The 23,169-nt window shown below is 39.7% G+C and overlaps 1 gene segment (V, D, J or C); it reads right to left on the reverse strand.

Annotated features, from left to right (window-relative positions):
* Nucleotides 1-6,000: 6,000 nt before the first annotated feature.
* LOC134473114 (T cell receptor alpha variable 18-like) lies at nucleotides 6,001-6,541 on the reverse strand. The segment is given in 2 exon segments: nucleotides 6,001-6,319; nucleotides 6,423-6,541. Coding segments are annotated over 2 exon segments (348 nt in total).
* Nucleotides 6,542-23,169: the final 16,628 nt, after the last annotated feature.

Below are 23,169 nucleotides of genomic sequence, written 5' to 3' on the forward strand. Positions count from 1 at the left end.
TTCAAAAATTTGTAATAAGGTAGTACTCAAAATTACATTATACTTGTATATATTGCGAACTGAATGCATAATTTACATGCATGTGAAAATCTGCTTGAGTAACCAAAACAGTTATGAAAAGGAACATTAAGGAGAGATGCTAGCAACACTTACTGTACAGAACAGCAATCTACAGAGTTTGGTAATGGTGAAAGAGAGGCACAGAGATTGATACATGTACTGTGACACAGAAATGGGTTCACACACACATACTCAATTTTAGCAGAGATCAAGACAGTCTGAGTACGGGCTGAGATGGGAGCACTGAGAAAGGAAGAGGAAGTAAGAGAGACCCAGAAGTGATGTGTCTATGCCGTGTCCCATTCTGTGTTTATTATGTATCACACGCTCATTAATGAAAAGTAAAATAGAGATAATGAGAACATAAAAGTGTTTCCAGGAAATCACGTTGATCACCCAGCTCTGTCTCCTGACAATGCCCAGTGGGTCTAAATCTCCTTTACTACTCACATCCCTTCCATTCTCCTAAGATTTCGGAGTGACAAGAAAAGATTTTACAAAAAAGATAATTTTGTATTTTTTCATATTTCAGACTTATGAGTAAATGATTCTTTAAGCACATCCTTGGTTTACTGAGTTTTAACCTAGAATGTGTAAAAGTATGTAATGTAAAATTTAATCTAAATTTTTTCACATCCTGAATGCTGTGATATGTGGGTCATCTTACCGTCAGTATTTTTGTGTTAGTCTGTTTCTGTCACCTACATAATGACTGAAATCACCCATTTGCAAGGTTTCAGTGCATAGCAAACAGCCTCTTTGCCTCTTCATCTGTCAAGGCTGTGGACCATGGTGGACACACACAGCACAGGAAGGCACTCACCTCCAGCAACCCGGACACAGACAGGAAGAACCAGCATCCCTCACTCATCAAGGGCAGGGAAGCGATAAGCTAAATTCTCCCACTGGGACCCACCTCACCACAGTGCCAAATAGCCTCAGTTATGGGCCTTTGGAGAACATTCAAGATACAAATTATAGCAGGTATCAATAAGCTTAACAGTAAAAGTTGAATCATGTTAACAGCAGCCTTAAGAGAAAGAGAGTTGCTATAATGTTCCCATAACGGGAACCAGAGTTACCAAAGATAAAGAGGGATGTTTATCATGATCACAAGTAAGTCATTTAGGAAACTACAGTAGCTAAAATGTACAGACACCTAACAACAGATTCCCAAAATACATGTAACAAAACCTGAAAGAAACTACCCAGAGAAACAGAAATTCAGTAACAACAGTTGGGAGATTTCTTCCAGTAATGGATACAACTGAGCAGGATAACTGCAAGGAAATAAAAGACTAGAGCAACCCCATAAAACAGCTTGGCCTGAAGACATCCTCCAGCAGACACACAGTGCTCTCAGTCCTGCTAGGGACACTCCAGCATAGAGCGAGTCCTAAGCCACACAACAAGCTTCAAGAACTTGGTGGGACTTAGATGAATGGAACGTGTAGCTTCACATCTTCTCTGACATCTAGTTATTGTATATGAGCATTCACTGAACTTTTTTTTTCTTTTTTCTGTTGCCCTTCTATTATTGTTTGAAAGCAAAGTATTTGCACTTGCCTGCGGGAGCACCCTGTGCTAAGACAGAACCAAATGAGCTTGAGACGGGCACAGATAAGATACATCCTCACTAAGAACACCTTTATTTTGTATAACTTTCTTTTCTTTTTATTCATTTTCTTTTTTATTCTCTGGGAACTCAGAACACTGGAATTTAATATTTATTTTGACCCAGTCCTCCTATGAACTACACTGCTAGTTCTAAGTTAGGCCTCTGTGTAAGGGGAGGTAAAATTTAGGATGAAAAAAAAAAAGAAACAAAAAAACAAACAAATCTATGAAGTCTAAAAGTGTGTGTACTTGACACTCTACCAGTTCAGATGAAACATATGAACCTGTGAAGACGCTGCTTCAGTGGCCCTGTGATGCACTGTGGTTGGCACAGGGCTGAGCTCAGCTGAGGATGTGTGCACCAGCTGCAGGCGCCTGGGGAGCGCTGTGGGCTGCAGCACAGAAATAAGAGGCTGAGTCTATGAGGCTGGAAAAGGAGATGGACAGTGAGCTGTGGTCTTCTTTAGGTACTTTTGTGGCCTTTAGTCTTCTACTCTGCTTTGTCCCTGAAGAAATGTAAAACAGGTTGACCAGGTGTCCTCCAGGATCTTGGCGAAACCACTGCACAGTGCTCACTGTGTTAGAAAAATTGCATGACAGAGTGGACCCAGTTCCTTCCTGGAGTATCTGGGCTGGAGGACTCTGCTTCACCTGCATCCCTCTGACACCTGAGTAGGAATGGAGAAATGGTCACAGGTGATGTCACTTCAGTGTGTACACAGCCCTGATAATGCCCCCATGGATCATGATGGGGAGGACAGTCTGCAAGATTTGTGAGCTCCTAGCCTAACCCCTCCACTGCACCTGCAAAAGTGCTTTAAATTCCCCAAATTTGAAACAGTTCAACTCACAGAGCTGGGTGCACAGAAACCCCAGCAGAGAGCTCAAGATCCTCTTCATGATCCTTCTTGGCCTAGGTGCATCAGTCAGATGCACATAGTCAACTCAGGGTCACTGCTGTCAGTTCCTGGTTCTGGAACTGCTCCTGCAGCCAACTGGCTCCACTAAAGAACTTGCTCAGGCCCAGACACTGAGTCTTCCACAGCTCTGTGCAGGAAGCCTCTCCTGTACTCAAACCTTTGAGAATCTGGGTGGAGCTTGGTGGGGAGAGAGGACAGAGACAAATATAATTAGAGGAACATTTTCTTGCAATCCCTGAGCTGTGAGGAGTGTGAGGGTGCATGTGAGCAGGAAGGGGAGGCACTTCTGCAAAGGAGAACAGCTCAACCACATTAATGCGTCTGGGGATCATCACAGAAAGGACATGTATGTACGTGTATTGAAACCCAGAAAAGAAATGTGTGTTCTAATGAGTTCTTATTAACCTCTAAATTAATTTACTTGAGAATCACTCCAGGCATACTAAGTAAAAAAGTTGTAACACCTCTAATACTGTAACACATAATACTGCCTTCTTATTGGACTTTGTAGATTGGGATTCTTCCGGAATAACCAAGAGTTGTGGTAAACATTATTGTAATGAATTACAACTTGAGGAGATGGAGGGTGAGGGAGAGTTTAACCAGTGTGTACTAAATTACACTTAGGAGCAAGAAGTTCAAGAGTACTGTTGCACATTAGGGTGACTAAAAATAATGATAATGCACTGTAATCTTCACAAGACTGGAGTAAGGAGTGTAAAATTTAACACCCTAAGGAAATAATAAATGTTTAGCCACACATGGTGACCCGTGCCTACAAACCCTGCTACTCAAGAAGCTGAGAAGGGCAGATATTTAAGCCAGAGTTCCAGGGTACCAAGACCTCAGATCAAATAAATAATTTTTTAAATTATAAAAGTTTAAGAAGATGCTTCTTGCCTAATTTAAAAATCAAAGAATATATGCATCTAAATATCATATAATCTATTAATATCGATAATTTTATATGTATGTATTATTTAAGAATAACTACAGGCTATGTAAAACAAGCGATAGTAGCAAAATCCTTAATTGTGAGGACAAACATAGTTTCAATTCAGACAAGAGTTACATATTACCTTGTTTGGGAGATGGGGCTTTTTTTTTTCCTGATTCTTATAGTAACTGCCTGTGTCTCATGCTTGCATTTGATAAAGCCCCTCTGTTCATTATGATTAATTTTCCCCCCTTCCATTTTGTCTTCTCATTGTATCTCTGTCTTTAACTTGTCCCCTTTCTTCTTACCTTCTCTTTCTTCTAGCTACCAGAAAAAGGCAAAAAATATTAAAGAAATGATAGCATTAAATGGTTCTGATATCATTTGGAATATGTAAAATAAAACTCAGATTTTCCTCTGGTATATAAAATCTAAGCAAGAATTTGTTTTAGAAATCTGCTTCCTCTTCTCTGGAATTTTCAGCCTTGCTTTTTCTGTATATGTTTCTCTGCTCCAGGAGTTTATGTGAGATACAGGTAGTGATGCACATAGAAGTCATGATAACAATGTATGTAGATATGTGCGAGATGGTCGTTAAGGACTTAGGAAAGTGTCCATATTATGGTGTCATCAGCTCACATTTACACAGCAGAGCTGTCCACTGAAAGGCTTAATTAGCAAAAGAGACTGTAGGTGCCAATAAGGATTCATTTGTCCTCATACACAATAACCTCCCGTTTTACCAATTTCTACCTCTTGTGCTCAGATCACTCCTCACTAAACTGTAGGGGAAGGAAGGAAGGTGTTTGTGTGTCCATTCCATTGGATGGAAAGTCATTTCCAGATTGGGTAACAGCGCCCTCTAGGGGCCCAAGTGAGCGCCAAGGAGAAGCTCTGGAGGTGTTGAACTTTCCTCACTTCCTTCCAGCCTTTCCAGGGTTGAAATTCAAGCTTTAGAATCACACAGAGGGAGGGTTTATGGTTTTGTAAGCCCCAAAACTTAAAACTGTGCTTTGAAAAGATAAAAATATGAATTAAAATGACACCAAGAAATTTTAGAATAAAACTGAAATTACTTTGAGGTGGGAGCCTGGGAGATCCAGTCCTCAGGACTGAACTCCTACAGTAGAGAACAGGGAGGGTAGGGAGAAGCAGGAGTTTGGGTAAAAGGGAAAACCCAAGAGTGACCCGAAGAGGGCCCAATGAGGGCTCGGCCCCAGTTTTCTCGTTCCTGTCCCGGTGACCGCATCTACAGCACACAGAGCCATTGAGGTCATGAAGGCAGTGAATGGTGAGGCCCCAGACAGACGCCCGGGTTTCCTACAGAAACTGAGAATTCATCAGAGGTCTGAAGTCTGCTGAGTTCCAAGTGATAGGAAATCATTGGTCTATCTAGGGCTGTTACAGCTCAACTTCAGAAATGGGAAATAAGACATTTCGTTTGCCTTTCTAGCTGGTAACCCAGCTTATACCTTTTCAGCCCTTTACAACACACAGAGGAAGAGAAGTCTTTCTGTGAGCGGCATCCGTGGTATTCACATGTCACTGGCTTTACAGAGGAATATGTAAGCATACTGGTGTACTTTAAGATAATACTTGCTTAAAGGAATTATTTGGCCAAAATCCTGGACTCTTTTCTACTATTTAAGATGCATTATCAGAGAATGAAAGCCCAACCTCAGGTGAGCAGCCCCACCATGTGATTGGGGCCTTAAGGCTACGGTGATAGCAGAGGACACTTCACATGAAGAGGGAGGACTCACTGGACACGGCCTTTCCTGACCAGGCTGCCTCCCGTCTCTTCTGTAGTCTTATGAGGGCCTGGCAGGGAACTGTGCCCACTGCTTGGTCTTGAGGGTCCTCTAAAGTCATTCTTCCTGAGCAGCTGCATGAAGCACAGGCTGGTGTGGGGCTGTGTGGGATATCCTGCAGCAGGGGTTAAGGACCAGCGGAGCCTCACTTAGTTGTGGAGAACGATGCAGAATAATAAAACAGATTCAGTTTTCTTTGCAGAGGGTTTCCAAAAGGCAGAAAACCACACATGTTCTAGTTGCAGAAAAATCACTAAGGGAATTGGATGTGAGTAAACAGAAGTGTTTGCATGAAGAACCTAATATTCCAGGAGATTTTAAATAGCAGCTAAAATGCTGGTAGAGAAAAATTGCTCATCAGCATTTTCAGGAAATGCCAGCAGTGAGAGGGTCCTGAATCTGAAAGAGAAAGAAACCTTTCAGGCCGAGCACGGGTACTTCCAGGCAGCGAAACTGTTCTCTTTAATTTTACTTCCATCCCTTCCTACATCAGCATAGCTCATGACCTCTGAGGGTTCTTGGAATTTGACCTGAGATGGGCTCATCATGTTCCTGCGGAAACTGAGTGAACACTCTCACAGAAGGGAGGGACACAGCCATCCCCTGTCAGGGCTTCTCCCCTCAGCCTCCAGCCCCCTCGTGGTTTTTGCTGTGCTCCCCCTGCAGCTCTCCTCACTGTGTCCCCAGGGCGCAGTAGTACGTGGCAGAGTCTGACAGCTGGAGGGAGGGTTTCTGCAGGGGGAAGGAGCGCTGACTCTTGGCCAGAGTGGCCTGAAAACCTCGGTTCTCTGCCGGCTGGTTTTCTGTGGCGCTCCTGAGGAGGAGCCGAGGAGCTGTGCTGGAATACTGCACATACCAGTAAAGGAAAGTAACCGAGTAAGTAGTCTGGTAAGTGCAGTTCAGGGTCAGCTGGGACCTCTCTGGGAGAATGACCGGGCCTTCTGTCTGGGTCACTGAGTCTCCATAGCTCCGCTCTAAAGAAACAGAAAAATATTCTGTTATATAGAGAAGAAAGCTAAAATTGTTGTAATTGTAGGAAACTGAAATATTAGTACTTAAGAAAAAAATGTTACTTACTAGATGTTAAGAGTATCACAAGAAGAGAGCAGATGACAGAAAGCATGTTAATAGAAGGAAAGGATCCTTGATGTTTGTGATATAATCCAAACACCTCACTAGAAGAAACCTGAGCTTTGTTCTGCACAACAGCAGCCTATCTGGTTACTACAAACCTATTAGATCTGTTGAAGGAACGCCACTCTGCAAACCTGGACCACACATGAAGAAGTATCGCCATCTACTGGTAGTTCTCAAACTTGCACTCTACCTCTGACCTTGTTTTAAATACATATGATGCCTTTGTCCTCCCTCGCCCTTGGCCACAGAAGATCTGCTCCAAGACCCCCACAGTGTGCCTGAAATCTCCTGCAGCACTGAATACTAAGCGGACCACCGTTCCCTACACACACATGTATAATGACGTTTGCACATACAGTGAGCACAGTGCTTTCTGATGCAACACGTTGCTGACAACTGAAACACCTTTGGGTTCATGTCTCCTACTCACAAGTACTGTGGCTTTTATATCCTAACTAAGCACTTATCATGCACTGGGGCTGTAACTTTTGTCCAATTCCAGGTGTGGTAGAAAAAGTGACAAAAAGAAGGAGGACTAAAGTGTGGGTGCCTGTATACCACGAATATGCTGGATACAGGGATGGCTCTCTTGCTGGAAGAATGGAGCTCAGCCATGCAAGATTTCATCGCACTGCTCAGATGGTTTATCTGAAATTCATGGATTTTTCATGTCTGTTATTTTCCATTTACTACTTTCAGATGACAGGGGCGAGGATGTAACAAAAACAAAGAAAAAATTAAGTATCAGGCACTGTTACAAAATGGCTTGTGAGAAAGTTTGATAAAAACCATAAATATCCCTGTAAGAAGAAACCACAATGGATTCGCTTTGTACAACCACAACTGTATTTGGACGACATTTAATTACTGCTACTTCCAGTGCACTCTCATGGTGTAGAGATCTTCCCCCAAATAACCCCAGCCACGGCTTCTATGTGGACTATTCTACGGTCCTTGATTCCTATGGTTAAAGAAGGACATCTCTGTGTAGAAAACCCTCGCTCCTCTCCATCAGAACATCACCTAATTATCCCTGTCCCTCTCTGAGTCCCAAGCACCAGGCCGCCTACATCATCCAGTTCAGTGCTTGCCAGAAAATTGCTCTGAAGGACCATGATTTCTCACTGGCTTGTGCATTTGTGAAATACAATGGAATAAATTATTCTGGCTATAGCAACTGACCTTAAATTTTAGTTTTAATCTTTGCCTGGTTTACATACCTGTGGAGGAAACTGTCTGAGGGAAAGAAAAAGTGATAGCCTGAATAATTTCCTGAGCTCATACAGGGCCAGGCACAGCAACCAACATTAAACAGACCTTGTAGCACGTGAGCAGACACCAGAATCATCCAGAAAGTGATGTGTTAACAGTGGGCTAAAGAAGTCCTGTGGTGTAGGCTGTCAGGTAGAAGGTGGGCAAGTTCCTAAACAGACTAGGAGGAACCTTGGAGGGGTGGAGTACAAGTCAGACGGCCTCCTTTCTGGACACCAAAGGCCTGGCAGCAGGTAGCAGTGTCCATGCTTTCTGTCGGGTTCACCTGGCCAAAACTTGTGTGAAAACCCCTGAACTAGAACATGTGTGGTTTTCTGCCTTTTGGAAACCCTCTGCTCAATAATGGGCGGGGGGGACTCTCCTTTTTATTCTTCTGAATAAATGTGCAGTTCAGAACAAATGTGCATGTGTCCCACAAAACAAGTCTCTATCCAATGACATAACATTCATAGATGTAGCATCATCAGAATTGTCAGACATATGAACAAGCAGATAAATATCATCTATAGCCAAGAGGAAACAAAACAGTAGAAAGGGATCAAGAAATTACACAGATGATAGGATTATCATTATGAACAGAAATAATTATAAATCATTAAAATTATGCATAAAATATATTAAATCTCCAAAGAACTGTAGGGACATGAAGAGTAGAAAAAGACACAAGAGTCAAATAGAACTTCTAGAGATGAGAATAAATTAGGTAGGATTAGTATCAGATGAGAAAATGTAAGAAAAATCTCAGCAGACTTGAAGAACAATAGAAATGGTTCAAACTGAAGAAAGACAAAGTAAGTTGAAAGGAACAGTCCCTGAGCTGTGGGGCAAACCCAAGAAATCTAATGTGCATGTGATAGAAACTTCAGAAGAATACAGAAGGAAAGATAGTTAAATAAGGACCGAGAAAATCAAGGCTTAACTATAAACCTACCAGTATGGGACAAATGGAAAGACATCTGCTCCACGGCTCACTGTAACTGCCTTAGTCCATTTTGTGTTATGCTAAAATTCCTGAAGCAAAGTACATTTTAAGGAAAAGATAATTATTTGGCCCATCATTTAGGAGGCTGGAAAGTGTACACAGCATGGTGCATCTGAAATTTATGGGCCCTTCTCAAATGACGATGTGATGCAGGACAGGGTTCACTGTCCTTTAAATAACTTTCTCTGTGTCTCTGTTTGAATGGTTTCTGTTTACTCACATCCAATTCCCTTAGTGATTTTCCCAGTGCTCTGTGTGCTCTCACACTCACACATAATGTTCTGTTGGTTCATATTGTGGATTTTTAAGTCTAGAGTTTCTTTTCATAATGTTTTCATATTTCTCTTCATATTCCTACATCTTTTCCTTTTTTATAATATTGGTTTCCTGCATGTCCCTTAACTTATTTGATATAAGTATTTACAATCCCATATTTGATAATTCCAACATTTCGGCGTTCTATGAGTCTGTTTTTATTAACCTTTATCTCCATTGGTTCAGGTTCCTGTCTCTCCACATGTATCATGTTCAGGTACAAAGTCCCCATCATATATTTGATTATTATGCGTATATAAATTATACCATTAAACTTAATTAAATTGCTAAAAGCAAAAATCCTTGTTATAGGGAGATGATTTCATTTCTAATAAGCACCTAAGAGTAGAATATCCCTTTTTACTTTAAAGAGAAAAAAATAATAATAAGAAAAAAAACAGCGTTTAAAAACAGGTTATTAAGAGAGTTACCAAAATTAATACATTGTGTATTGTATCTTCATAGTAGTTATTCACATTATAAGATACAAGCATGCTATCTTGTCCAAACAATATTAGTGCACATCTTCTTTTTCAGTGACCTAAGAGAATAGTTGTATAAATGTCTTAACTATCTTATGTGTAAAGATAACTTTCTCTTTCTTATTCCCCTTTTCACTATTACAGTTTGTCTTTTCTTTTGAATAGTTTCCTCCCAATTCACAATATCTGTTGTACATTTTGAAACTTATTTACTCATTTTGTTTCTCACATTAGCAAGACAATATGATGTTTACACATATGGGTCTGATTTACTTCACTTACAAGAATGGTATCAAGTTGCATCCAATTTACCTGTAAAAGTCTCAAGTTTATCCTTCTTTGTGACTGAGTAGTAATCCATTATATATAAAATCACATCTTTTTTATCCTTTTCTCAGTTAAAGGGAATTTGGTTTATTTCGAAGATTTAGCTTTTACCAATTGTGCTGCTCAAAACATGGGTGCACGTTTATCACTGTGGTGTGATGATTTCAATTCTTGAAAGATACCCATAAGAGGAATAACTGGATCAAAAGGGATCTCCTACCCTAAATTTGAATGAATCTCCACATTGATTTCACAGTGGCGACACCACCTACACTCCCACTAACAGTGGAGAAGTGTTTCTTTTCCCCACAGCCCTGCCAGCATTTGTTATTGGTTGATTTTTTGATGACAGTCATTCTTTCTAGAGTGACATGCAATCTCAGTGTTGTTTTAATTTGCATCTCTTGAATGAGCAATGATATACTCATATAGTTTGGGTTTCTCATATAAGAGAACTCATGTGATATAAAACCTGTGTCTGGTTCATTTCACTTAGCGTTATGGAGTCTAGGTGCATCAAATTTCCTACAAATGACTCAAATTTATATTTTATGTCTGCTTAGTACTTGCTGTACACCCATGGCTGAGCAGTACTCTGCTGTGATAAATGTGTGAAACCTGTTTATTCTTTATTCATTCACATGATGCCGGGCACGCAGACTTCTGTTTATCGAACCCTGCATCCCTGAACTGAGTGATGGCTGCTTCTTCTTCTGGACCAAGAATTACTGTAGAGGAGAGAAGATTGCCTTGTTGAGTCTATTAGAAATATCTGCTGCCCTCAACCGAGGCATTTCCCAGTGACATCTGGAGGAGTTGCTTAGGGTGTCAGCTAGGCCAGGAAAAAGCAGGGTTACTGGGATGTGAAATGTGCATCTCATGCACCCTGTGGGCACTTACTTCAGAGGCACGTGCTGGGCCTTGGGCTGAGCTACTGCCTGACACCCCTGTCCTGGCCTCCCTTACCCATGTCAAGTCAGGTTTAAAACTCCACATTGAAATACATGCTCCCTTACACAGCCTTGAAATTAGACAGCTAGGAGCCTGGGGAGCCATTTTTTTTTTTTAGTCGCTCTTTAAAAGTTTGAACATAATGGTTCTGTAGTGATATCTTACTATGGTGTTTACTGACATTTTTCTGATGAAATGATGTAAAATATGTACTAGCAACCTTTATCCAGAGTAGTAAGCACCAAACTCTAATCTTGGATGGTAATTCATTCTCTACTGCAACTTCTTATTTCCTCCACTGAAGCATGTGACACGTCCTTGATTAGCAAATGGCACTGCTTTAATTGAACTTCATAAAAGCTGACTCATGACTGCCGCTGGGTCATAGGCTGTACTTTGATGAACCCTGAGGAAGAGCATCTTTTCATGTTCATGGACTTTATTTTGAAAGCCCTGCACAAATATTTTTTTCATCCTAATATTCAATCTTTTATTGAATTTTAAGAGCTTATATATGCCTTTATTCACATCTACATGCTTTCTATATTATTAAATGTTTCTAAGACTTCTGTCCTGAAAAGCCCAAAACATTGCTAAAAGAAATTTTTAAAAATTTAGTAAATGGAAATATGTTATGTTCATGAATGAAAAAACTCAATAGATGTAAACCTCTCAAATTCTGACATAAATTCAATGAGCTGTGAATTAAAACTCTAATTCTTCATATGAATTGAAGAAACAACTCCACAATTATATGGCAAGGAAACACGTTCAAATAATCCCAACTCAGCAACACTGGAGGATTCAACCTTCAACCTTATTGTAAAGTACAGTACTCCATAGAATTTGATATTGGTGAACATAAAAGACGTAAGTTAAGCAGGTATTGTATCAAAGTAGAAAAATAGGTATTACAAAAATAGACTCAGATATACATCCATGTCCAATTAATTTTGAAGGAATATGCAAGACAGCCCAGCTGAGAAATGACAGTGTTCTCAAGAAGCAGTGTGGACACCTGGGTGAGTCTATGGGCAGCGCCACGTGAGGCTGACCCTGGGTTACTGTCAGCGATGGCTCCATTGCTTTGCAACCCGAGAGTAATAAATAAAGACTTCTGAGAAATGAGTTGTTTGTGTTTGTTCCGAAAATTAACAGGTTTATTAATATGTTCATTAATCTCAATAGGTTCACTTTAAAAGGTTCATTCATGCACATATCGTTTAATTCCTCCTTCAGCCGCTTCCTCTCTCTCCTCACAAGCTTTACATTTTGGGGAGTTCTAACATGAGGTAAGTTTTGTGCTTGTATCCATAACCCTTATTGCTGGCCCTCACACTCCTTCCTGTTATTTCCTTTCTATTCAGTAATAAAAATAAATTCTCTTGTACTTTCTTGGTATTTTTAAATATTCTACATACTAGAATAATTGCACTTGTCTTTCTGAATCGGACTTGTTTATTCAAAATGATGGTCTCCAGGTCCCTCAATTTCCTGAAAATCACAGAATTTCATTCTTCCTTAGCACGTAGTACTGCCCCATTGTATACATAATGTCATGTTTTCTTTTGTCACCTGTTGGTGGGGACTTATGTGTGTCTATATCCTGACCACTGTGAGCTGGGCTGACTCCCCCTGGGTGTGCACACATCCTTACACTCCGCTGACTTACTTCACTCAGGTGTGTGCCGGGGAGCAGTGCTGCTGGGCCCAGGGGGAGCCCTATTTTTATTCCTCTGAGGAATTTCTGTACTGATTTCCATGGTGGCTCTATTAATTTGTATTCTCAGCAGGAACCGGGCATCCTCACCAGCATTTATTGCCATTTGTATTCTGGATGAGATACATGCTGGTTGCAAGGAAGTGGAATCTCCTTACTTTCAATTTGCATTTCTTTATTAGTCAAAGATTTTGAACATTTTTTCTTTGTGTGTGTTCCTGTTGGCCATTTGTACTTCTGCCTTTGAGAGATATCTGTTGAATTCTTTTTCTAATTTATTTATGGAGCTATTTTTTATGTTACACTCCTGAGTTCTTCACATATTCTAGATATAAAACCTGCATTTGAAGAATAGCTGGTAATGATTTTCCTCCATTTTGTAGGTGCTGTCTTCACTCTGTTAGTTTTCTTTGGTGTGCAGAAATTTTAAAATGCAATTGCGTACTATTTGTTGAATTTTTTTTTTTTTTTTTTTTTTTTGTCTTTTTCCTTTTTATCAGTACCGGGGATGGAACTCATGACTGCTTGCTGGCAAGGCAGGGGCTTATGCTGCTGAGCTAAATCCCCAGCCCCTATTTGTTGATTCTTATTATTATTTTCAGTGGTATTAGTATCTTATTGAGGAAATCACTGTCAGTGTCTCTGGCATCAAGTGTTTCCCCTGTTTTCTGTTAGCTCTTCCAAAGTTTGACATCCAGATGCCGAGGTCTCTGACCTTTGCACAGCTGACATACAGTTTCAGTCTTGTATAAGTGGATATCCAGTTCCCAGCACAGCTTGTTAAATGTATATTTTTGGCTCTTTGTATGGGACCAGAAGACTGAAGCTCCTCTGTAGAAGATAACAAAGTGGGTTACAGTCACAGAGTTGAACATATTTTGTTCATAAAATGACCTGTACATAGAAGTTTAGCATAGGTTTTTATTGGACTGTAGAATATAGATGATTTTATTTTTCCATAATGAACGTGTGTCATCATGCAAAAAAAAAAAAAAAAACCCAGTGCCCTTTTACAAATATAACTACATATTCTTCCAATGCTTCTTCACTAACTCCTGTTTCTATTTTCCTCATTTTCCTGCCAAAGTTTTTCCTCATTTACCCTCTGCTTTAAATTGGTGTATATAATTATTCCTTTCTATGTTATGATTTTAATGTCTTTTTAAGGTGTACATGGTACTTACAATCTAATATTTCATGTTCTGTTTAGTATTATTTGGCTAGTTCAAGAAAAATAGATGCCACTGGGTCGATTATCTTCCCTCTGCCCTTTATGTTATGCTCCTCAATTGTCTTCCACACTCAGGTTCTGAAAACCTCATCAGAGAATATTATATCCACTGATTTCAGTACTTGAGAGCATTTTAAATAAGTCAAGTAAATAAAAAATAAGTCAAGTACACACTTAACAAGCTGTTTAAAACGAGAGCAGGTTAAGGATCCTACAAAAGTAACACCAAAAACAAATCCAAATGAAACAGAAGGAAAGAAACAGGAAATGCAGAGAGGTGGCAGATATTGTCCATTTTGTTGGTTGTGATGGTGGTTACAAGGATGATTGTAAATTCCAAGATCATGAAGTTTAATATGTCAAATATGAGCAGTTTTTGTACAACAATTCTACCTCAAAGCTTTTTACAAAAATTAGTAATCTCTCATATTTTATATTTATTATTTATGTTGTTCTTCCATTATTCTTGTACTTTTTTTTTTTTTTTTTTTTGGTACCAGGTATCAAACTCAGGACCTTTCGCTTGCCCAGGGAGGCGCTTATACCACTGAGCTACACCGCAGGCCTTCTTCTTTTGATCTTGAGATTGTAGTATTTCCTCCCTTATCTTTCCCTTCAGCTTAAACAAATTTTCTTTTGATTAATTTTAGAACAAGTCTCCTCATAATGAATTTTCTCAATTTCCCTGTATTTGAAAATTTCTTAATTTATCATAATTATTAAAAGTATTTTCCCTTCTTAAGAACTCATTGTGGATGAATGTTTACTTCTGTCAGCTTTGTAAAAGTGCAATGGGAGGAGATCGTGGCTCCCTGCCCAGTGCACAGGCTTTGGTTTTATTCTGAGGGTGACAGGAAGCCAGTGCAGGAGTTTTATGAGTGAGAGACCTCACGGGTACTTCCAGGCTGCTGTACTAAGAATGGAGCACTGGGCGACAGGCACAGAAGGCTGCAGAGGCTGCTCCTCCACCTGCTCACTTTCATCACATCAGAGAGCTTGCTAAAAACGGGTCAGGTCTTGTCTTCACCTCACAGAAATTTCTGTGTTTCTAGAAGTTTGTGTTCGGCTCCCCCTGCAGTCTCAGGCACTGTGTCACTCAGAGCACAGAAGTACATGGCCGCGTCGCTCCCCTGGGCTGAGGATTTCTGCAGGTGAAAGGAGGTTTCACTCTTCTTAAACTCAGCCTTGAAACCTCTGTTGCCTGTAACCACAGATGACCCTCCGAAATACTTGAGGAGGAGCTGGAGGCCTTGGCCAGGTCGCTGGACATACCAGAAGAGGTAAGGTGTTGCACTATAGGTATAATTGCACTTCAGCAACAGAGCGTGTCCTTCAGCGACAGTGACATGGTGGTCAGGCTGGGCCACTGACTGAGCTCTGCTTCCTCCTGCAACATCAAGTCTGTATTAGTGAGACCAGGACAGACCCACCATAATGACACAGTGTCCCTCTCTGGTTTCATTCCTCTGGGGAGGTAGGAACAGGGAACACAGCATACTTACTCAAGGTGAGAGGCATTCCAAGCAGGAGGAGGGTCACTGAGAGCATGGCTGGTCATCAGGAGTCCAAGAGTGCTACTCTGGGAGAGGTCCCTCAGAAGGAATGGAGTCTCTCTAATGGGAATCTCACATCCGAGAGGTCCTTGTTCAGGCACAACCTAGAGACTAACGCTAAGAGATGCTGTCTGAACCATGACAGCACGAACTCTGTCACCAGTACTCTGCTGTCTGTCCTGCTCAGACTGTGCACTTGGTGTGCCAGAAGGCAAAAAGAAGCCCCCAAGAGGAAACCGACATTTCCGTGCAGGCAAACACTGCCCCCTGGTGGTAGAGTACAGAAACAAAGTGAGCCTCAAGGTTTTTGTGCTAGATTTTGTTAGTTCATTGTGGTGAAAAATATTTTCAAGGGTCTGTTTTTGAGAGGGTATTTTAATCACATGAACAAAATAACATCATTAAGTCATATGAAGTAAATAATATTACCATGCTCACTTAAAAAGTAAGAAAACTGAAACATGGGAGAAATAATGTAATTGGTCCAGTATCATGTGAGAAAACTAGACTTGGTCCCACTAAGATGAACTGAGTATCCACGGTATTCGCCAAGGCTGACGACTGAAAGTTTTTCACTGTGGCCTTTTAGAGTAGACATTTTCCTTACTTAACCTCTGGAAACCCAAGTATTTACAGAGTTAACATGCGAAGGACACAGAAGTTTCAGGACATAGGGCTATTATAAAATAGAAGATGAAAGCTGTCCAAGAAAGATGTTCAGAGAAAATTCAAAAAGAGTAGGGACTGAAGACACTCTTTACAAGACCGAACACTGAAGGAATAGTAAGTGGAGGAGCTACTAAAGGAACCCCAGAGCACAGCCAGAGTGTGAAGTAGCCATTCTGGAGGGGATGAGGATCTGGGAAAAAGAGTTTTAAGGAGAAATGTGTGATCACAGAGCAAAAGCTAAAGAAAGTAGAAGAGAAAGATGGCTTTTCAATATCTGTCGATAGTTTAACAACACAAAGGTCAAGGTTGGTCTTTTCAGCTGCACTTGAATGACGCAAAAAACAATGAAAATTTGCAATATATTTTTGGATATTTAGATTATGTAAATGAGAATAAAAATATATGATGTCAACTAGATGAGGTTGTTAACACAGGCAGTATTTACATGATTTGGAAATAACCATGAATCAGAGTTCAGATATGATAAATAGAATTGACCTATGATCACGGATCAGAAGATTGAGTTTTGGCAGGAGGGACAGATATTTCTAGTTTTATTGAAATAAAGGAGGAAAGGATCCGTTTGTGTTTCAGTAATTGTTTTGGATATGAAGGAAGAAGTTTGACTCACCTATTATTTTCTAATGGAATTTATTATTTCTCATAAAGAGAGATTAAGTGTTTACCAAAAAACTGAATGGCATCACTCGGGTTATGAATTTTGAGTTGTGTGATAAACTTTGAAATAGCCCTGTAAGGATGGGCAGTGACAACCAATTAAAGAGAGAACAAGGGCTTGCCAGGCACCACTATAAATCAAGTTAATGCTGACAGTAACAAATCTCAGCAACACCAGCCTACATCCCTCTGTCTTTATTTTGAACCTTCTGCATCAGACAAAGTATGCAGCATAAAGATGATATTTATGAGTGATTGGGGATTAAGACAGTCATCACTCAGTGCAGAATTGCATTAGGGATAATGCAGTGAGTGACAAAAGAGTTTAAGTAGAAAGCTGTGCATTGAAGTTATTGGTAAGACCATATAAGATACCTTTAGAAAATAATATAACAAAAAAGCGGGGATCTAGGATGTAGCAGCAGCTAGATCATGGGTGAATTTGTAAAGTGTGGACTACTGGCTATTTCAGTGGATTAGATGTGACGACATATAAGTGATCAGATGTACTCAAAACACAAATTCACTGTAAGGAGCTGTGTGAGAACATAAATATGGGTGGATTTAGCCTGGGTGGAAGATTTGGTGGAGCAGCATCTGATTGGAGAATTATTATAGGATCTTTCTGGAGTATGGAAATAGGAGTTAATAGTTAGGGGCTTCAAATTAATAGTTTTCAAAATTGCTGAGTTCTGACATTTTCTAAATGTCCCAGGCCAACATTTAAGCAGCATGGTATTGAGTTTACAGTGGAAATTCCTAAATTTTGTTAAGCCCTTCAGTGTATGAAGTGTCTTGACTGGGAAGATGATAATAACAACAGAGCAGGGGAATCAGGCCAAAATCTCAGAACTGCACAGATAATGCCTGGGTTTACTGGTAACGTGTATAAATATGCTGCCTTTCAGTCTGGGGTGTTGTAGCTGTGGTGGAACAAGGAGCACAAGGGGAAGAAAATCATTGCACACAGAGAATTGCATTCAGCTGAGACACATGGAAACAATTCTCACAAAGACTCTAAAATGTGGCTTTTTTTCAGTGCTGGAGATAAAACCCAGAGACTCTTCCATGCTAGGAAATCACCACGTACCCCTGAAATGTATGCCAATATTTTGCTTTTGATAAAATGGAAATCTGAAAGCCTGGTCAGTGTTGAAAACAGAAGAACCCTCAGGTCCCCTGGTGAATGATTCTCAAGGAATTCAGTCCTGTAGGACCACAAGTACTTCCCAAGGTCCTGGTGTGGAGAGGCTTGTTTATTGGGAAGCTATTTGTGCTGTTTTCCATGCAGATTGTATAAATACCAAGTTTCAGGCTTTCCACAAAGGCACAGCTCTCCTCCAGGAAACACTAAAAAGGTTTTTAACCTTTGCTATTTGCAGATAGGAACATTGAAGGAGAAATGTGCACATCACACTGAAATCCTGACAGAGAGCACTCTGAGAAAACCCGCTCTGGTTCTGAGACACTGCTGCACTCACTGCCTGAGACAGCGCTGCATGTAGCAGAGGCTTTGGGATGCTCACTCAGGCTGCGCAGGATCTTCTCTCTTTCTTTACTATCTGTTCATAACTTAGTGCTGATGCCTCCACTCTTTCCCGAACAGCCACTCTCTCATCTTCTTTTCTAATATGAGCTCCAATGTCAGTCATTGCAAAGTTCTTCTTTTAAATGTCACTAATCCACACGCTTCTCTTTCTATCTTAATGTTTTTCCAGCTTGAAAAATCTGAAAGCTCAGTATTATTCACATGCACTGTTATGCCAAACTAGAACATATCCTTGACGGTGAGGTTATGTCAATAATTTCCAAGTGCTTTTTACAAATCATGTTGATATAATTTGCCTCAATATTAGCAAGCCCTTTATCATTTAGAATTATAACAGATATTGTTTTTCTACAAGTGTTGATTTTTTCTTTTTTACTAAGAGAATATTTCTTTTAGTGGGTAATGTCTTTAATAAAAATATGCATGTTCTTCAGATTTCTACACATTTCAATTATCATGTATCCTGTCCTGAATAATAAAGTGTATTATGAGCTACTATTATCACTTTCTATTCAGTACATTTTCAGCTTTCATAATAATCTAAAATGCCCGTCATTAACATGTGCTGTACCATATGACAAGGGTCAAAATCTTTTTTCATATACCAGATACAGGAAAACAGAGGTTGTCATATTTCTCATCAATGGTGCTGTAATAGAGAACCGACACTTACCCATATTCTGAGTTTGTGGTTTTTAAGTGATGCATTCTTTCTTTAATAGCTCCAGAATAAGAAGGGAAAACTACTGGAAAAACAGCTGAAAATTTACTTTTACCTCACAGATTACTTTTTAATTAACATGAAACCACTGCATCATTTTAAAGCTTTTATTGTAGTATGATATACATATACAAATATAAATAGGAAAGTGTGTGGCTTGGTAAGTGATCACGAAGTGAGCACAGCCTTCTAGTCAGCACAAAGATCAGGAAATAGGACTCTGCTAGCACTTCTGAGCCCCTCTATGAGCTCTTCCAGGTGTCCAGTATCATGGACAACACTGTTCTCCTTTTTGTAATAGATTACCTGTGTCTCTGTTTTACAGGAGTGGGGTGTGTATTTGGCCAGGTGTATATCTTCTCAAGCCATTTACCCTCCTAATAGTTACTTGTTTTCTCACTGGCTTTAAGGAGGTCTCCTTTTAAAAATCAAAACAGGCCCTTTGTCAGTGGTATAGGCTGCAAGTATCTTCGGCTTACCGACTAGCTTTGTAAATCTACAAACTCAGTTTTTGTGTCAATTTTTAATATATTTCAGTTTTGATATTTAAGACTTTTTATATACTGTTTAAGCAATAATCATCTAATAAAAAATAAAGGATATTGTATTTTCTCCTATCAGATTTGTATCTTATCCTTGTACTCATATACCTTCTCTAACTAAACTGCTACATGCATATGGTGTCAGCTGGAGACCAATATACACGTTTAACATATGACAGTGTATTGAATTCTGTTCACTAACCACTCCATCATTTATCCTTAGTTCAGATGTGTTTCAATTTAGATATATTAGTCTTCATCATAATATTTTATCAATGATCTCTATTTATTGATTTGCTATACTAGCTTTTAGTTAAGTCTCTGATCTATTCTCAGATTTCCACTTTACATTTTACAGCTACCACTTATTTCAGTTCATTGATGACAGACAAATTTCTAAATTCTTATTTTAGAAAGTAAACTAAATGATTTTCAGAAGTTTCCCTTTCTTGTGCGCAGGATGCGTTCTTTCCCGTCTTCCTTATTTGCATACTTGTATGCCTTGTTTCTCATAGATTTTTTGTACTTCTAGTGGCAGGTTGATTAGTCAGGGATTGCAGTAAGAACTGCCATGACCCAGTGCAGCTCCTGAGGATCTTGGGGTTAAGGATTGCTAGAGGATGAGAAAAATAAAGAAAACAAAGATGGGGGCAGAAGGAGCCGTTAGCCTTTATTTGATTTTATTTTACTTATTTTTTAAGAGCAGAATATATTTATTGGGAGAAAAAAGCTTCTATCTGAAAGACAGAAGGGGTCCTAAGTGAGTTGACTGGTATTTTACTTTGTATTAGGAAAATATATGACCAGCACATCAAATATATAGCTTCATAAATAATACCATTTTAAAAGAACCATGTTTATTTAATTATTAATAAAAGTTATTTAGTATTAAATTTAATAAATACAGTAATATCTTGGTTATCAGTTGTTAATTTATTCCATGTTAGTGCTCAAACACCAAAAGTTCAAGAAATGAATGTACTTTTGCCATAAGAAATCATGAAAAACCAAATAATTGTTTCTGAGGACCAAAATTCCACTCAAAAATAATTCATTTTCCTAGGACTTGAACAAATTTCACATTGATTTCTTTCTCTAACACTACTGCAGTTCTCAACAGTTTTTCTCTTTCCTTACTGCTGGTATGGCTAACTTTCTTTGGAACCACGATTATGATACTTTATGCAAATAAAGCCAAAAAGAGCACAGTGAAGACCATTTTAAGCCTCTAGAATGCACACCATGTGTTGTCTGGCCTGGAGAGAAGCTTAGGCAGAAGAGTCACCCCTCACTTCCATGGTGAGACACCATGACTGTCTCCTGGTGGGTACAGGTTTCTTCAGGCTCGAGTTTTGGTTCAAGCAAAGTTAAGAACACTGAGCAGATTCTGGGGGGACTTTGTTTAAACACACAAGCTCACTCAGAGATTCATTAAGCTTACTATTTTTCAAATATATTCACTCTCTTCACAGTCTCCACACATGGGAATAGAACCTCTAAACAACTTTCTGTAACTTCAAGGCCTATGGAGATTTACTAAATCCAAAGCCAACAACTCACAGGACAGCTTCTAGGAAAAAGTCATGAATGAAATGTCCAAGAGCTGCTCCATCTGTCAGACCCACTGAAGACTCCAGTCCTCAATGGCTCATTCCCCTGAGTGCACATTCCCAGTTCTGCCACACAGTGAGCCGAGCATCTCCTCTGTGAACCAGAAACCAGATTTCTCCAGCTGTGCTCAGGGCACTCAGATACCCTAGATTTCTGCACAATAACCAGTAAAGGGCCAGATAAGGACCAGGCATGAATATGCCAGACCTAAAACACTGTTTGTGCCCTAGATTAATCTTTTCCTTTTATAGGAATTATCGAGCAGCTACCAATCCTAGAAAGTTCTTTTCCTCATTTTCTGCTTCTTTTTTCCTTTCCCTTCTTTTGTTTTTCTTTTCCCCTTCCCTTCCCTCCCTTCTCCTTCCCTTCCCTTCCCTTCCCTTCCCTTCCCTTCCTTTCCCTTCCCTTCCCTTTTTTCCCTTTCCTCCCCTTTTTCCCCTTCCCTTCCCTTCCCTTCTCTTCCCTTCCTTTCCCTTCCCTTCCCTTTTTTCCCTTTCCTCCCCTTTTTCCCCTTCCCTTCCCTTCCCTTCCCTTCCCTTCTCTTCCCTTCCTTTCCCTTCCCTTCCCTTTTTTCCCTTTCCTCCCCTTTTTCCCCTTCCCTTCTCTTCCCCTCCCGTCCTTTCCCATCCCTTTCATTTCCAGTTCAAAGATCTATGGGTGAGGTCCCAGTAATTAATCTAGTTTTTGGCACTGTTACACTGTGTAGTTTAACAATCTTATGTATGAGCCTTGCTCCACAAAGTTTATGGTGAATCATCTTAGAATTTACAATAAGTTACATCAGAAGCAGAAGATCATCATATTTCAAACATAAAATTATGATATTAATAAACTAAACAAGCAAGGATTATAGTTTAGTTGAATAGTATAAACCCAGTATGCAGTAAAGTGTGACCTCAGCCATAACCATGCTATAATAATGATACAGTTCATACCAGAGAATGGAAAGATAACCCTTACTCCATACTTAAGATTCAATATTAATTTTTTGCTTAAATTCATTACATCATTTCATCTATTATCCAGAAATTACTACTATTATTAAAAATCATTTTCTAACAACACCATTTAATCACTTGATTAAACTATTTAATTTAATTCAGCCCCTATACCTTGTGGTGAAAAGATATTATTACAGATAATTAAACATTTGTATTCTATACCTAATAAATGCTGTCCATAGTCCTTTAGTGATACACATAGTATTTCAAAGCTGTGACTCTTAATTACCATATGACATCTGTCAGTCAGGAAAAGAAGCAGGAAACAGGCTAGGACATGAACTCCTGTAAAAGAAATTGAACAGTACAAAGCAATCAAGAACCCAGACTCATGAATGAAGCTCTTTTGGTATTTGAATCTGTTTCCTTCCTTTCTAGAAAATACCTGTCATTTATGAAATATTTGATATATAATTGTACAATTAAAACATGTAATATGTGTCTGTTCTTCAATAGACAATTGTGTTGATTTCCCAGTAAAACTTCTTCCAGTCTTTATTTTGACTGTGTCTCACAGTGTTCTCCTGAGAATAATTTTAGATCTCATTTGTGCCATGACTTCATCACTTGTGAAATTATACGCAACCAAGTGAATAAACAGCTCAGAAGTCAGCAAGGCATGGTGACACAGTCTTATCTCAGCAATCTGGGAAGCTGAGCAGAAGGTGCAGGAGCTGAGATCAGCCTGGACCAGAGCAATGCCCTTTCTCAGGAAAACAAACAGAGACTAAATTATCAGTTTCATGCTAACCATATCCAGAATCAGATTAAAAAGCTGCACCAACTCCAAAGCCTCATGTGAGTCTCCAGCTACAGGTTTGAGGACAGACAGGGGAGCACAGTACACCTACCACACAGATTTAGGAGGAAGAGTCACTCAGCTGGGAGGCTGTGATGTGCAAGGAGCTGTGTTTGGTGGCTGCATCCAGAGTCATTGTGTACCTTCCATCCGATGTCTTTTTTTTGGTGGAAGTGATGAGTATCACAGGGACAGAACCTCTCCCTGTGTCCTGCCTGTACCACCTGACATTGTTAGTGGGGCTCATGGTGTAATCACTTTGAAGGCTGCAGTCCTCTCCCTGG

Source organism: Cavia porcellus, unplaced genomic scaffold (genome assembly GCF_034190915.1).
Source record: "Cavia porcellus strain 051 isolate PalLab524CR breed Dunkin Hartley unplaced genomic scaffold, mCavPor4.1 scaffold_26, whole genome shotgun sequence".
Classification (NCBI taxonomy): Eukaryota; Metazoa; Chordata; class Mammalia; order Rodentia; family Caviidae; genus Cavia; species Cavia porcellus.